This window comes from Henckelia pumila, chromosome 3 (genome assembly GCF_033568475.1).
Source record: "Henckelia pumila isolate YLH828 chromosome 3, ASM3356847v2, whole genome shotgun sequence".
NCBI classification, from domain to species: Eukaryota; Viridiplantae; Streptophyta; class Magnoliopsida; order Lamiales; family Gesneriaceae; genus Henckelia; species Henckelia pumila.
In genome coordinates this window covers 85,423,403-85,441,222 of record NC_133122.1, presented here as the reverse complement: position 1 = coordinate 85,441,222, position 17,820 = coordinate 85,423,403, and the positions used below count along the sequence as shown (strand labels likewise).

At 37.2% G+C, this 17,820-nt stretch overlaps 1 protein-coding gene across 6 annotated transcripts; it reads left to right on the top strand.

Annotated features, from left to right (window-relative positions):
• The first annotated feature begins 550 nt into the window (after positions 1-550).
• On the top strand, positions 551-6,071 carry LOC140893011 (COP1-interacting protein 7-like). Of its 6 annotated transcripts, none has more exons than XM_073302083.1 (11): positions 551-712; positions 842-891; positions 999-1,065; positions 1,295-1,364; positions 1,541-1,672; positions 2,144-2,348; positions 3,948-3,973; positions 4,443-4,515; positions 4,774-4,825; positions 4,928-5,007; positions 5,814-6,071. In XM_073302083.1, exons 5-7 carry the CDS (start codon positions 1,599-1,601, stop codon positions 3,963-3,965), a joined length of 297 nt encoding a protein of 98 aa, XP_073158184.1. In that variant the 5' UTR covers positions 551-712; positions 842-891; positions 999-1,065; positions 1,295-1,364; positions 1,541-1,598; the 3' UTR covers positions 3,966-3,973; positions 4,443-4,515; positions 4,774-4,825; positions 4,928-5,007; positions 5,814-6,071. The 6 variants fall into 6 exon arrangements, with proteins under 6 accessions (XP_073158184.1, XP_073158185.1, XP_073158186.1 ...); XM_073302084.1 differs by adding an exon at positions 4,229-4,335 and having other exon boundaries at positions 551-891; XM_073302085.1 differs by adding an exon at positions 4,229-4,345 and having other exon boundaries at positions 551-891.
• The last annotated feature ends 11,749 nt before the right edge of the window (positions 6,072-17,820 follow it).

Genomic DNA, 17,820 nt, shown 5'->3' with positions numbered 1-17,820 from the left:
TAGAGAAGATAGAAAAGTAGAATTTGTCAAACAGACACTACAAGAAAAATGCTAATCAACAACACTCAATCGACAACGGTTTTATGCCAAAACCGTTGTCTTCCACTCAATAACAACGGTTTTAATCAAAATCGTTGTCTTTGGGCGTTTTCTCATTAAAAATGACAACAGTTTATTATAAAACGTTGTCTTTTGGAGGCATAAGACAACAGTTTTTTAAAACCGTTGTCTATTAGCGTTTATTTTGGGCCTACGACAACGGTTTTTATAGACTGTTGTCTATGAGCGTGTTTTTATGACCTACGACAACGGTTTTAATTAAATGTTGTCTATTAGCGTGTTTTTGGGGTCTACGACAACGGTTTTAAAAACTGTGGTCTTTTATTTTATTTTTTTTGACATCATCTTTTCTCTTTTTTTTTTAATACATATACATACACGGTTTTTTATCTTCTTTTTTTAATTATTTAATTAATTAATTAATTAATTAATTAATACATATACATATACGCTTAAGAGGAGAGAACACAAAAAACCCAATCTGGAAATCCCTAGCCCCAACCCGTCATCCCTTCGACCCAACACAGCTCCAACGCCCTAATCGTCGATCGATCGCGAATCGGTGAGCAAAAACAGCCCGAATACAACATTCCTCCGGCCACCGAATTGGATTCGCAGCTCTCAGCCCTGGAACTCCACCCTCTCAAAGTTGGTAAAAACCTTTAATCTCTCTCTTTTCCGATAGGTTCTTTATTTTGGTGTCTCGTTGACTCATCTCTCCATTCCATATCCACGATTCGCGTATAAATTTTTTTTGGATCGTTGTTCTTTGCTTCGAGAGCTTGCTGGAGTCGCTATCCCAGTTGAAAGAATCTATGGTCTCGGATCCGGGTGAGAAATATTTCTGAACATCTATGGTTATGGAAAGAAAACAAAAGCTTCACGAGGTCAGACCTTGCGTCGTTCTTTCTTAAATTTAAAGTTTCTTCTGAAATCAGCTAGTCCTAAGGTAGAAGTGCTGAAGAAGCTTCAGAGTATGCCAGAAAATCAAGGTCTAGCCCTGCAGTAAGTTCCTGGACTCGTTAATCTATTTTTTTCTATGGTCCTCTTCAGTATTTATTTGTCAGCTTTTAAATAGTCATCTTATTTGCTATTCTACATTTAGTTTTGTCTAGGACAGTATTGCGACTTTAAAGAATGTCAATTGATCTTATAAATAGTAATTTTTGTGTTGTGTACTATGCCATTGATCTTATAAGTTGTTCCGGTTTTTAAGTCAAAATTCACGGTGCAGGGGATTGGTGTTATAACACTCAGAAAGAAAGAGAGGAAGCTGAAGGCTTTCCCAGAATTCATGTTCTTCAGTTGAGTGACTTTAATGGGAAACTTAATGATCTTTATTTATGCATGAGTGGTTATCACTCTTGAAATCATCATTTTATTCTAATTTTTGTACGAAACTTGTGTATTGTTATAGTCACTGATTTACACACTTTCTACTTGTCATTTGATGCAAAATCACTTGAAAAAAATATGCCAGACTTTCTAGAATGGATTTGAAACGAGTAAACAACTTAGCTAGAGCTAGCTTCGAGTAAATGGATCAGTGGGTAGGGTTCGCCTTCGATGACCACGTTTTCTTTGCAGACACATTTGGAGCCACACGTTTGAGGTGAGCTTTTGTTGATCTTCCTTTTGTGTGTGTGTGCGCACACGCACGTGCACTAAGGGATGTGCTTCAAAACTTCCTTATTTGATTACAATATTCATGTTTTTATTCTGGTCTTTCCATTTCAAATTCTTTGTAGATGGAAAAATAATGCTTAGTTTTTGTAATCTTTATTAATAATTGTTTTCATTAATTATATCGCTTGTTCCACTAATATGTTTTGTTTCTCTGCATGATTTACATTGTGGAACAAAGTTCACGTGTCAGTGACCTGGTAGTCTAACCCAAATATAAGAATCTAAATGATAGGCTAGGATACTGATTTCTTTAATCTTTCATATATTTTCCTCAATGAGAATGATTTCTTGAATAGTAATATTATTGAGCTATTTTTAATTGGCATGGTCTTATATTGTTTTAGGCAGATTTTTTAACAAATTATTGTCTTTATTATCAAAAAATTTCTTTATATAGAGGAGCATGCCTTGATTTTAAGGAGCTATATAAGCAGAAGCATTCAGATGACCAATGGATGGATGAATATGCAACTGAGTTTTCATACATGGGAGCTCCTGGAATTTTTCTGCAGGTGAAAATATTCACGGCAATGGTATTTCCACTAGCTTGTCTGAATCTCTATCTGATTTGGCTTCCACTCCAGTTTCAGATGGAAGTAAAGGTACTTTTTACAATTTGTTTATTTTTGTTTGTTTGAATTCTTGATTGGATGTTTTTTTTTCTGTTAATGCTTAGTTTAAGATGGCTATCGTCCTATCTCTCAATCTCTTAAATATTTATTATTACTCAAATCATTGTTTCTTTTTCTAGATTTATATATTTTGATTCTTGATTTATATATGTGGAACATTTTATGAGAACATTGTGATCAAATATATCATATTATTTTGGACCCTTCCTTCTTCAGTTGTTGATTCAGAAAGATTTTTCACAAACACATTGGTGAATACTGTCTTGTCAACTGACATCTCTCTTTCTTGCTTACGAAGGAAGGGTCCAACATAGACTTGCTTTCCATTCAACAGCATGCCATTAAGCTTCTCAATAGCTTTCTGGGCAGATTCATCACTTGCATATTGCACAAAACCATAGCCCATGGAATGACCAGACGCATTTGTTACTATTTTGCACGACAGAATGTTCCCAAATGAAGAAAATGTATCATGTAGAGCTTTATGGTCAATTTCCTTGTCCAAATTCTGTTTCACTTGCAGAGAAAAAGAATGGCCTGGCCTTCACTTCATCATCAATAGAGACAAGCAAACGATATATATATCAGATCCATTTCGATCCCTCCCCGAAACAAAAAATCAAGAACCCGTTTATGTATATATCATCTACCCTTCAATTCATTGAAGATATGAACAAGAAAACCCTAGCTAGACCGTGAGAGCTAGGAAGAAGAAAGACCTTTCTCTTTCTCTCTTTTCCCACTCAGTTAAACAATTAGAATACATCAAAAGGAAATCTTTAGGTATCTTATTAGTCAACGATCATATGCATGCTAGCTATACTACACTATACGCACAAGCTTTTCAATGTTATGGCATTAAGGATTAAAAAATACCTGCCTTGTGATAAAAATTACAATATATGATTTCATATTAAATTGTTTTGAAAGAAAAACGTTTATATTTTGACCATGGAACTTGCATGTTTGTTTGTTTGTTTGTTTGTTTTTTTTTTGTGTTTATGTTATCGGTCAATCCACACTCTTATAGTCCACTATTTTAAATACAGTATTAATTTGTTTCAATTGTAATCTTTTTTTCATTAGAATGTTGACGTGACACTGATGACGTAACACTGATGACGCATCGAATGTCATGCTCTTACAAATGACTAAAATTGAAAAGAAAGTACAAACTGATGGATTCAGAACGTGAATTGACCGATAACTAGATCAAACAATGAAATAAGGTTTATGTTTTTTTTTTTGGAAAGAAGGTTTATGTTATTTTAACTAAATTTGTTTCTAATTAAAAAGAAAATATTATTTTGTACTTTTCTGGGATAATTGGTATGCCTTAAATCTCTAAATTTTTCTCCCACATCGAGTAATTTTCCTGCACCAGAGCAGACACCTCAGCCGCAGTTACAATGGATGAACCAGATTCCACAATAAGCCCTTGATTTGTAATGATCTGTTTCCATTTGAAATATTATCTGAATTTAAACATTTAGTGTTGTAAATTTAGGAATTTGAGTTGAGTTTTAGTGCTCATTTTGATAAATACTTTCTGCTTGTCATTTTGTACAGATCTTGTGCTGGAATTAACTACGAAGGTTTGATTTTTCTTCCTAATCTTGTATTTCACCTAATTATTCGGATCACTAGCATAGTGTGGGATCTATTTGCTCCTTTTCTTTTATGCCAGCACCATAATATGATTATCTGTTTTATCTGTCGATTATTTTCCTAATATATGCATATTGGTGATTGTGATATCTTGTTAAACTTTATTTACATATGATGCATATGGAATTGACCAAAAAACAGAAATTATGAAGCCACTGAACCTAGTCCATCATCTTGCGCAGGGAAGACTCACTCTAGTGACAAAATAATTGAAACTGAACCTTGTTCTAGTGACAATATTTGAGATCATTTTCAGCTTCTTATCCGTGTTTCAAGCGGTTTTTTTTAGGTATATATAGGTACTGCCCAGAAATGGGATTTGTTGGCCTTGATTTAAATTAGTTATTGTCGCATTTATTGCACCATATTGATGTATTAATTGGAATATTGTTGTAGGTTGAATCATCGGAAGAGTTCGAGGCTGGTGGTAGATTGCTCACCGAGTCCACTCTCGAAGCCGCCATCCAAAGTAAAATTCGATTGCCCTCTGAATCCACCATTGAAAACAAGAGAGCACATTATCATTTATCGGACAAAAATTCAGCTTAATATGAAAGGGGGTGTTTCGATTTTTAGAGTTTTATATTCGATATTTGGGTGTTCCGATGTTATGGTGATATATATTGGAAGCTTTAGTACGGTTCTTGGAACTGGATTCGATGAATTATATATTCTGAAATAATTTGCAAATTTTAAATCTTATTCGCTCTTTCTGGCACTTATGCAGGGCTATGACATTGAAGATGGAGCAATTGTTCGAGCTGGACAAACACGGGATGGTGACTCGAATCACTACTCTGTTTAATTTTTCTCCTGTTGTATTTAATTGTTTTATATTATCGATATAATTTTAATTATTCTGTTGCTTATGATATGATTAGGTGGCTTTCTTTCTTGACCCGAATCCCAATTGTGTGGTTGAATTCTTAAAGATTTGCTGCGATGAATCAGCTCATTCAAGGTATGGACAAGCATATTAAGTATTCTGTGTTGTCCTGTAATGAAAAAGTAGATGTCAAAACCAGGCGTTCATATCTAATTTTTATCACCCCCTGCGTCCTTCTTTGGCTGGATCATTTTTTTTCTCTTGCCTGATTCACTGGCCATAGCTTGACCTAAACAGAGATCTAATATTTTAATTTTTCCACTGCTAGACTCGTTAATCAAGTATACATATTTGTATGGATCATTTACTTTCATATGTTTAATTTGACATCCAAGTAATTTTTGGTTATTTGTTTGCTTTAGAAATTACTTCAAAAGGATGTCAACACCTGCTTTAGTTCTTGTTTGTTAAGACATGTGGAAGCTTGCTTTGAAAATCCCATGAATGAGCTAAAAATAAAACTAACCATAGAAGTGTAAAAAGTTAGGGAAGTGGAAAGGGAGATGATGAAAACTCCAAATGCCAACATTTAATTGACTATGAATTTGTTTAACTTGTATGAGTCTAAGAAATTATTTAAGTTTAATACTTTTTTGTCCAGCCTGTGTTAGCTTTGATTTGAGGTGATTTTAGCTCGTTCCAACCTTTTTTTCATCAACTCATAGGATTTATGGGTTTTTAATTGAAATTTAAATGAACTCTTTATTTGATCTTTGAGACCTATTTTAATATACTGATTATTTATGTAGTGGAAAGTCGACATCCATTATTAACATTTACTTAAAAAGATTTTATATACATAATACAATACTATTTGTTGATAATTAGTGTTTTATTTGATTTATTAAATGAATTATGTTTATAGATTTTTTTGTTTGAAGAATTAATTTACAGTTTGGATATACATATTAAAGAAAAAGAGATTGTTGCTGCGTCTACGAAAATATCAGGTCAAGAATGTGCAGTTGTGAAATCAGTACTAGCTAGCTCAAGATGGATGCTAATCTATGCTGAAAAGAGGGTTTCAAGTTTATTAAGATTAGTTCATAGTTCTATTTTCTAGTGTGTATTGAATTACGATTCGAATTCGAGTGATTTGTAATACTAAAAAATTGTATATTAAATTTTATTTTCGAAATTTTAAATTTGGATTGATTTATAATATTGAATATTTGTATATTAAATTTTAATTTTTTTTTGTTTTTTATTTGAAAAAAGACAACGGTTTTTAACCGTTGTCGTATGTAGTTTAAAACTGTTGTTGAATGTCCTATTACACGCTAAAAAACAACAGTTAAAAACCGTTGTCTTTGAAGGAAAAGACAACGGTTTTTCACTGTTGTAAAACCGTTGTCTTTGCCTCAAAGACAACAGTTTTTAACCGTTGTCTTTGGGCACCCCCTTTAACAACACAGCCTTTAACAACAGTTTTAAACTACCTACAACAACGGTTTTTAACCGTTGTTGTTGAGCTTTTTTCTTGTAGTGAGAAGCAGAAGAACTGAATAAGTTGATTTAAAGCTAGTGACAGAAGAAAGAAACCATGAACCGGTTGTATGAGGCAGAGTGGAATTTTATTCACGCCTCTGTAATTGACAAAACTATGTTCATCACCTCCACTACAGATTCCATAGCAGTATAGCTATGAAGCAAGAGATAGTGATAACAACAGCAAAGATCGATTAAGTTTAAGATTCAGTATATCAAGAAAGATGAGAATAGATTCCCTAGCTGAAACAGATCAAGAGAAAATTCAAATGACAGATAATCTTATAGGCAGTAAGCAAGTACAGAAGATTGAGCTCAAGTTTATCAGATAATAATATTGCAGGTAAGTGAGTAAATTTTAGTTAACTTGCTTATGTATTGATTGTATAACATACATTCATAGATCAGTGATTTGTTATGCTACATTCTTTATCTGTTGAGCCTTTATTAATTGTATTTGCTGAAATTTTTCCTTTGAGTAGATGGAACGCATTTGAACGAGTAGACATAGAAGATGAAATACAGATTTGAGGAAATAGGATTGAATTTGATAATCTAAGATTTGGGTATTAAGCTAAGATGCATTATAGATATTAATGCAATAACTGCAATGATTAAGTTAGATCAGCAATAGAAATGATTAGAGATTTATGATATGAGTTTCAGAAAATAAGATTCCTTTTATTCGGTACTGGTTATAGCAAGATAAATGTAGAAGAGTGTCGGAAGAATTCTAGTAGATGTACTAGACTAGTATAGAACTAACCTAGAATTGACAGATATGTAAGTGGTTAGAATGTACAGTAATATTTAGAGGAAATATTCCAAACTTTCTGAAAAATGAAAAGAGTTCTATAGATAGTGGTGTTTAGTACAAAGATCTTATGACAATTCGTATAGAAAATCACTACTTGACCTGAAGAACTCCATAAACATCTAGAAGATTGATGAATAAAGAATTATCCTTGTACAAAATTTGTTATTAATTCTATGACAATGAAGTAAGTCGAAAAGATGAGATTCAACTATTGTCAATTGGGAATGAATTGATAAACTCATATCAATTGAATATAAGAAAAAATCAGTTACAATTGAGCCTTTTCTTCGATTTTGCTGAAGCTATTATATCATAAAAATCATGATTCTTGAATTTCTTGACATCAATTCTGAGGTTTTGTATTCGACCTCAATAGATCTTGATTGGCTCTTATTCCTTTGTGAGATTCCAATTTGATTCATTTGCATTGAGTTTTGACATGCAAGTGAGTTGTTTTCACTTAGCAGATTTTGTCATTCAGAATAGTTGATTTTGGATGACCTTGAATTGAGCAAGTTCCTTTGATTTGAAATTCGAGAATTATTGATTATTTGATGTGTATATTCAGTGTATTTTGATTTTTTTGGCTCGTAACTGATAGAAATTTGGTTCTAGAGTATCAACAAGATGTATGAATTAATTGCATGAGTTGATATTCATTGGGAAATAGAAAGAAGACAATAGATGAATGCTTCAGATTTGTACTTTTTGTGTTTGAGTTTCTAAACAGATACTCAAACAATCAGAATTGTTGCAATCCCAGCTAAGCCAGTGTAAGAGTGGGTGCCCAGTGAGCCAACTGTGTGGCTATGGGCTTTGATGACTCTTTGTATAAACAATCTTTTGTTTAATATTATTTACACTTTTATGGCAATGACTTTATATTACTTCATATTGTTATATTGTGATATACTATTGTTGTTTTGATAAAGACCTTGAATATACTATAGTGTATGTAAGATGTGGTAGAACATGGAGATGTCTATCATGAAATACATCTTATAGTCACTGTATATTCTAAAAACCGTTCCTAGTCGATTGAGCCGTCCGATAATAAGGATAAGGATCGCTCGAGTTTGAGACTAGCATTTGCGATGCGGAGTACCACGTTTCATTGGTAGGGAACATGGAGATGTTCGAAGCATGCAAATGGATATTCATAGGATGAATAATCGAACTACCCTATCCGGACTTTCCAAGTGGTTATCACTTATCGAGTGGATAAAGTCCGCGGTTTTGGTTGTACACCATTAGTCCTTACGACTTGAAACATCATGGAGACTTTATATGCTAGTGCTGTGCTTTGACTCGTTTACCGACTCTATGGGGTCATCAGGTGTCGAGATTGGGTACAGTTACGACACATATAGGAGTCAATGCATTGTTGTCAAGGATTCACCACATACTTGCGAGTGTGGATATCCTATGCGATCTGAGGAGATATTAGTGTGACAAATCTCTGGCCAGAGTACTTGATGTGATTTAAGAAATGGTTTCTTAGTAGCACATGCGATGTCACTAATTTGATCTTCAAGATGCATTGCATAGTTATCGAATCTTGAGCGACTCTCGATATACCAATGGTTGTTGATTCGATCGGGATATATGGATGAAGGGACCGTACTGTACGCTAACCAAAATCTACTGGTTCTTGTAGGCACTATCAGTGATACCTAGGGAATCATGGGGCGATGTTGCTAGGCGCTTTACCATGATTCGTTGGGCAAGTCGGAAATTGTTGTTCCGAGTCACAAGGAGTTGTGAGCCCACGGCTAGCTGTATCCCTGAACCATTGAGGGTCACACAGTGTAATGGAGTTTTAATCCCCGTTGAGATAGTTAAATTTAAAGAGTTAAATTTAATGAACTAAGGAGTTGGACTTCTTAAATAAGAGTAAGGGAGTAGGATTTCCTAAAATGACATAAGGATGGACATTTTTGGAAACCACTGAATTCGGATTCAGGAAAATTTATTTTGACTTTAAAATGTGCAGAAATGGTTTCTGTGCACATTGGTGAAATCGGTTCATCAATCGGAGTCACGATGAATTTTATATTAATTTCTGAACGAGCGGGCTTTGCTTGTCAGGCCTGAACTTATGACTAATGGGCCCTAAGCTGTTAGTGGCCTGCATTATAAATAAGTTATTGCAGTACAGAAATTAGATATAACAGGTCATTATTTTGAGAGCAGAATTTTTCGAAACCCTAGCCCCTTTCACTCTCACAATTCGGCCGCCCCTCCTTGCTCTGTCAGAGAATTTCCGGTCTGTGATTTTTTAATTGCAGTCAGGAATAACGAATCAGATTCGTTTAATCTCTTCGCAGAAAACTTCTGATAGATTTTCTAGTGCAATCTATCAGAGGGATTTAAACCCTATTCGTGGACCTGATTGAAGGAGTTCATCGGTTCCTGGGAGAGACAACAAGAGCAGATTAATTCTGTTGGTGTCCATTAATCTCGCTTCGAGATTGAAGGTAAAATTTAATTAATTGTTATTTGAATTTTACACACACAATAATTTAATCGTTGAATGGTTGATACCCACACCATGGAATTGTTCCATGATAAAAATTTTAAACTTCCGCTGCACCGGGTATCAATCGTGATTGATCTGACCGCCAGTTTTTTCCAACAGTGGTATCAGAGCCAGGTTGCTCAGATCAAACGATTGAATTAATCGATTGTACAAAATTTTTGAATCTCGGTTTTTGGAAAACAAAATAAATATTTTTTAAATAAAAAAAATTTTTTTCGGGGCAAAACCCGGGCAGCGATTGGATCGCTGCCCGGTGGGGCAGCAATTGTTGCTGCCCCGGGCGGCGCCGGGCGCATGGCGCCGCCCAGGACGGCGACCGTCGCCGCCCAGGGCGGCACACGGCGCCGCCCAGGGCAGCGCTGTGCGCTGCCCAGTGCAGCGCTGGGCGCTGCGCAGGGCAGCGCTCGGCGCTGCCCAGGGCGGCGCACGACGCCGCCCAGGGGCGGCGCTCGGCGCCGCCCAGGGCGACGCACGGCGCCGCCAGGGCAATTGTTGCTGCCCTAAGGGGGCAGCCTGGCTGCCCCCGGCCCGCGCCCCGGGTGCGGGCCGGCCCGGGAGTGTCCCGGGCGGCCCGCGGGAAAAATTATTATTTTTATTAAAAATTAATTTTAATATGTTAAAATTTTTATTTGGTCCGATCAAAAATTGTTTTTGATTGGTTCACGAGATTTCGGATCGAATTGTTCGAGTCCGTAAATTTTAAAATTGATTTTGGATAAATTTGAATTTTTGGAAAATTTTAATATTTTATCCGTAAATTGAATTTTGAAATCAATTATTTTGGTACAATTGATGATAAGATATGATCTTATGATATATTGAGTAAAATATGATTTTATTTGTAAAATTGGATTTTATAGATAAAATATGATTTTATTTGATATAGAGATAAAATATGATTTTATATGTGAAATGGATTTTATATATAATATGATTTTATCTTGTTTAAATTTGAATTGCCACTGCATGTTATCCAATAAATTAATTTGAATTAAATGTTATTGGATAAGGATGATCGATTGCCATGACCAATTTTGTAGGTGTATGTTAGGAATTTACATTTTGTTTTATTGTTGTTGGTTTTATTAATGGGCCTGGTTTATGGCCCGATATGAATGTCATATGTAATAAAAGTGGGCTTGGTTTATAGCCCGTTCCCACCCCTAAAAATGTATCCCCTACTTGTCATTGTTATTTATTGTAAATACATTAGATTTAGTGGGAGATCAAGATTTGAAGACGGTGGGCCCAGCAGACAATAAAGACTGAAGAAATGTAAATTGGAAGCACATGTAATAGGATTGCATTGCATACTGCATATCACCTAGGATTGGACTAAGACCCGTGATTGGCAACCACGGGTCAATTAGAAATGGAATCGATCATCCTATATAATATTTGATATTATGATTGTATGCATGTTTAGACATAATTGCGTGAATCCGGCAAGCATGCAATAAATTAAATATGATGAGACAAATATTTTTATAATTAAAAATCCCTCATTTTAAATATGATTTAAAATTTATATCAAGATAAATAAAGGAAATTTAAATTTGTTTAAATGTTCCCACCTTCCATCAACGGTCAATGTATGTGATGCTACCCGCGGATACGGTCCGGCTCATATTATTGGGGGGGCCCGTCCGTCGGAAAGCTGTACATTGGATCGACAAATGTTGTAAGTTGGGTGGAAACTCCCATGGGATCGGCTCATATTATTGGGGGATCCACATGGCGACCGTCCATCACAACTTAATATTGATGGGTCATCTTGACATGTCACTTTAAACGGCGTCATATTATTGGGCCCTTATTGGACATGAGGTAAACACATGGGGGTTGCTTTGGAAGCAATTGGGCTCTACCTTTGAGAATTATGGTTGGCTGATATTATTCGGGACATAAGTTTGTCAATTGGACTCCATGTTCTCACTAAGGAAAAAGTTTCCCGTTTTCACTAGAGGGTGGTGAAATCGTTAAAATAGTGGGAGTGAGATTCATAAAATTAAATTCGCCTATTTTATGTCTTAGTAAATTGTTAAACAATCATTGATATATGTCTGTTTTTCTTTTCAGTATTTCATACAATGAATTCGCGAAATCCATTATTCTCGATCCTCGAACAAAACAAGTTGACTGGCGCCAACTATACGGAATGGTTCCGGAAGTTGAAGATTGTCTTAACTTCGGAGAAAATGCTCTACGTGTTAGAGAAAGCACCTCCGAAGGAAGCACCAGCTGACATAAGTTCGAGGAATTGGCCAAACTTGATGCATGGTGTGACCATGACATCAAGACCAAATGCTATATGCAAGCCTCGATGTCTGATGAACTCCAGAGGCGATTTGAGGACACGGTGAATGCTGCTGACATTCATGCGCAACTCAAGGAACTTTTTGGGGCTCAGTCGAGGGCTGAAAGGTTCGCTACTGTTAAGGAGTTGATGACGTGCCGCATGCGTGAAGGGACTTCGGTCCGTGATCATGGGGTACGAGTGATTTGGCTCATACAGAAGTTGGCGACCCTAGATTTGGTGTTGGAGCATGAACTCAATGTGGATTTATTGCTTCTGTCTCTTCCTTCTTCATTTGATGGATTTGTGATAAATTTTAATATGAACAAGATAGAGGCCACCTAGAAGAGATGGTCAATATGCTCGTTACATATGAATCCACACTTAAGAAGGATAAGCCAGCTTTCTTGGTGGGCTCCTCATCTTCTGCTAAGAAGGGGCCAAGTATGAAGGGCAAGAAACGTTCTACCCCACCCAAGAAAGTCGAGCCCGAGAAGAAGCAAAAGACAAAGGCTTCAAACAATGGAAAATCCAAGGATGTTTGCCATTACTGCAAGAAGCCGGGTCATTGGAAGCGCAACTGCAAGGAATATCTTGAGCAGTTGGGAACTGCAAAGGGTATGTTCTATATTGAAATAAACATGTCACTTAATACAACTTCTTGGGTATTGGATACCGGATGTGGATCTCACATTTGCAATGATTTGCAGGTGATGACAAGAAGTCGCAGGCTTAGAATGGGTGAGACCCAGCTGAGGCTCGGGAATGGTTCCAGAGTTGAAGCTACGGCCATTGGAGATGTTTGTTTGACTTTGCAGAACGGTTTTAAATTATTGTTAAGAGATGTTTTATTTGTGCCAGATTTAATTAAAAACATTATTTCTATTTCTATGCTTGATAGAGATGGTTATTCTTGCAATTTTGTGAATGGGATTTGCAATATTTACAAGAATGAATGTTTAATTGGAAATGGACAACTTGAAAACGATCTATACAACTTAAAACTAAAAGACGTTCCAGTGAATTATGTTGATAAACCGGCGACAACAAACAAAAGGAAAATCGATAGTCAAAACCCGGCAAACCTTTGGCATGCTAGGCTAGGTCATATTTCCTCAAGGAGGATGAACAAGCTAGTGGGAGAGGGCATGTTTGATATGTCTGATATCAACTCTCTACCTACTTGTGAATCCTGCCTAAAAGGAAAAATGACTAAATCTCCTTTTAAGGGAAAACCTGAGCGTAGTCAGAATCTGTTGGATTTGATCCATACAGATGTTTGTGGTCCATTTAGAGTAGGGACTCAACATGGCCACACCTACTTCATTACCTTTACTGATGATTATTCAAGGTATGGGTATTTATATTTAATGAAATATAAGTCTGAAGCATTTGAAAAGTTCAAAGAATTCAAGGCTGAAGTAGAAAAACAAGCTAGGTAAAAGTATTAAAGCACTTCGATCGGATCGAGGTGGAGAATACTTGAGTACCGAGTTTTTGGACTATCTGAAAGAGAATGGGATTCTCTCTCAGTGGACTCCTCCTATGACACCACAGCTTAATGGTGTATCGGAGCGTCGTAATCGAACTTTGTTGGACATGGTTCGATCTATGAAGCTTCACTGAGCTTCCACCTTCGTTTTGGGGCTATGCGCTTGAAACGGCGGTATTGTTGTTGAACAACGTCCACACTAAAGCAGTGGACAAAACACCATACGAGTTATGGAATGGCAAAGCTCCTAAGTATTCGTACTTGAGGATTTGGGGATGTCCTGCTTACGTGAAGCGGACAGTGGGAGATAAGTTGGATAGTCGATCCAGCTTATGTTATTTTGTAGGGTATCCGAAGAATTCAATCGATATTATTTCTATTATCCTGCTGAAACAAAGGTGTTTGTTTCTAGGAATGCCACCTTCTTGGAGAAGGAGTTCTTATTGGATAAGAAAGGCGAGATGATGGAACTCGAAGAAGTTCGAGAAGAACCCGAAATACAAAATAACGATCCTACACCTCAGGAACCATTGCTGGACACGCCTGCACCTAGAAGATCCGAAAGGACTTCTAGACCTCCAGTTCGATATGGTCTTCTTCTTGAAGGGGATCAAGATGAACCCGACATTGGATGTGATCCAAGAAACTTCAAGGAAGCAATTTCTGATGCGGATTCGCATTTATGGCTTGAAGCTATGCAGTCAGAATTGGATTCGATGCATACAAACCAAGTTTGGTCTTTAGTAGATCCTCCCGATGGAATTGTTCCAATAGGGTGTAAATGGATCTACAAGAGAAAGCTTGGGCCTGATGGTAAGGTATTGACCTACAAGGCGCGATTGGTGGCGAAAGGTTATACTCAAAGGCAAGGAGTTGACTATGATGAAACCTTTTCACCAGTTGCAATGTTCAAGTCCATAAGAATCCTGATTGCCATAGCTGCATGGTATGACTATGAGATATGGCAAATGGATGTGAAGACTGCTTTTCTTAATGGAGACATTAAGGAAGAAATCTATATGAAGCAGCCTGAGGGGTACACATCCATGGGAAGCGAGCATAAGGTATGCAAGCTTCAGAGATCAATTTATGGTCTAAAACAAGCATCAAGAAGTTGAACCAGAATTTGATGAAACAATAAAAGATTTTGGTTTCATCAAGAACCCGGAGGAACCTTGCGTGTACAAGAAAGTAGTTAAGGATGCGGTGACATTCTTAGTACTTTATGTTGATGACATCCTACTCATTGGGAATGATGTAGGGATGTTGCAGTCAACAAAGATATGGTTATCAGGTAGATTTTCGATGAAGGATTTGGGAGAGGCATCCTACATTCTTGGGATACAGATCTATAGAGATAGGTCTAAGAGAATGATAGGACTCACTCAATCAACCTACATCGATACCATATTGAAACGGTTTTCAATGGATGGGTCCAAAAGAGGACATCTACCCATGTGTCATGGAGTTTCTCTATCCAAGTCTATGTGTCCCAAGACTGATGCAGAGATAGAGAATATGACACATGTACCATATGCGTCAGCTATAGGTAGTATCATGTATGGGATGATATCTACCAGACCGGATGTAGCATTTGCTCTGAGTGTCACGAGCAGATATCAGTCTAATCCTGGTCAAATGCATTGGAAAGCCGTGAAGGACATTCTTAAGTACTTGCGAAGGACTAAGAATATGTTCATGGTGTATGGAGGACGAGATCTCAAATTGGAAGGCTATACCGACTCTAGCTTCCAAAGTGATGTGGATGACTCGAAGTCAACCTCTGGATTTGTGTTCATGCTCAATGGCGGTGCTGTCTCTGGAAGAGTTCCAAGCAGGACACCACAGCGGATTCCACCACTGAGGCTGAATACATTGCAGCATCAGCTGCTGCTAAAGAGGCCGTTTGGATGAGGAAGTTCGTCCAAGAGTTGGGCGTTATTCCTGAATTTGTTGGTCCAGTCCCGGTGTACTGTGACAACACGGGTGCCGTTGCTCAAGCAAAGGAACCAAGGTCTCATCAAAGATCCAAACACGTACTGAGGAAATACCACATAATCCGGGAGATTGTGGAAAGAGGAGACATCATTGTCGAACGAGTGGCCTCAGCAGACAATATCGCTGATCCGCTTACTAAGCCCTTGCCAGGACCATTGTTTGACAAACATCGCGAAGCAATGGGTCTACGTAGTATGACTAGTTGGCTATAGGGCAAGTGGGAGATTGTAAGAGTGGGTGCCCAGTGAGCCAACTGTGTGGCTATGGGCTTTGATGACTCTTTGTATAAACAATCTTTTGTTTAATATTATTTACACTTTTATGGCAATGACTTTATATTACTTCATATTGTTATATTGTGATATACTATTGTTGTTTTGATAAAGACCTTGAATATACTATAGTGTATGTAAGATGTGGTAGAACATGGAGATGTCTATCATGAAATACATCTTATAGTCACTGTATATTCTAAAAACCGTTCCTAGTCGATTGAGCCGTCCGATAATAAGGATAAGGATCGCTCGAGTTTGAGACTAGCATTTGCGATGCGGAGTACCACGTTTCATTGGTAGGGAACATGGAGATGTTCGAAGCATGCAAATGGATATTCATAGGATGAATAATCGAACTACCCTATCCGGACTTTCCAAGTGGTTATCACTTATCGAGTGGATAAAGTCCGCGGTTTTGGTTGTACACCATTAGTCCTTACGACTTGAAACATCATGGAGACTTTATATGCTAGTGCTGTGCTTTGACTCGTTTACCGACTCTATGGGGGTCATCAGGTGTCGAGATTGGGTACAGTTACGACACATATAGGAGTCAATGCATTGTTGTCAAGGATTCACCACATACTTGCGAGTGTGGATATCCTATGCGATCTGAGGAGATATTAGTGTGACAAATCTCTGGCCAGAGTACTTGATGTGATTTAAGAAATGGTTTCTTAGTAGCACATGCGATGTCACTAATTTGATCTTCAAGATGCATTGCATAGTTATCGAATCTTGAGCGACTCTCGATATACCAATGGTTGTTGATTCGATCGGGATATATGGATGAAGGGACCGTACTGTACGCTAACCAAAATCTACTGGTTCTTGTAGGCACTATCAGTGATACCTAGGGAATCATGGGGCGATGTTGCTAGGCGCTTTACCATGATTCGTTGGGCAAGTCGGAAATTGTTGTTCCGAGTCACAAGGAGTTGTGAGCCCACGGCTAGCTGTATCCCTGAACCATTGAGGGTCACACAGTGTAATGGAGTTTTAATCCCCGTTGAGATAGTTAAATTTTAAAGAGTTAAATTTAATGAACTAAGGAGTTGGACTTCTTAAATTAGAGTTAGGGAGTAGGTTTTCCTAAAATGACATAAGGATGGACATTTTTGGAAACCACTGAATTCGGATTCAGGAAAATTTATTTTGACTTTAAAATGTGCAGAAATGGTTTTCTGTGCACATTGGTGAAATCGGTTCATCAATCGGAGTCACGATGAATTTTATATTAATTTCTGAACGAGGGCTTTGCTTGTCAGGCCTGAACTTATGACTAATGGGCCCTAAGCTGTTAGTGGCCTGCATTATAAATAAGTTATTGCAGTACAGAAATTAGATATAACAGGTCATTATTTTGAGAGCAGAATTTTTCGAAACCCTAGCCCCTTTCACTCTCACAATTCGGCCGCCCCTCCTTGCTCTGTCAGAGAATTTCCGGTCTGTGATTTTTTAATTGCAGTCAGGAATAACGAATCAGATTCGTTTAATCTCTTCGCAGAAAACTTCTGATAGATTTTCTAGTGCAATCTATCAGAGGGATTTAAACCCTATTCGTGGACCTGATTGAAGGAGTTCATCGGTTCCTGGGAGAGACAACAAGAGCAGATTAATTCTGTTGGTGTCCATTAATCTCGCTTCGAGATTGAAGGTAAAATTTAATTAATTGTTATTTGAATTTTACACACACAATAATTTAATCGTTGAATGGTTGATACCCACACCATGGAATTGTTCCATGATAAAAATTTTAAACTTCCGCTGCACCGGGTATCAATCGTGATTGATCTGACCGCCAGTTTTTTCCAACAGCCAGATTGGTTTAGAAATATTAAAGAAACATTGATATGAGATCAAACAATGAAAGTCAATTGAGAATGCTGGATTAAGATATGAGACAAGACAGCAGATGAAAACAAATGATTTTGCGGTGAATAATCGTTTGAGTATGCCAGATGTTCTAGAACTGGGACATCA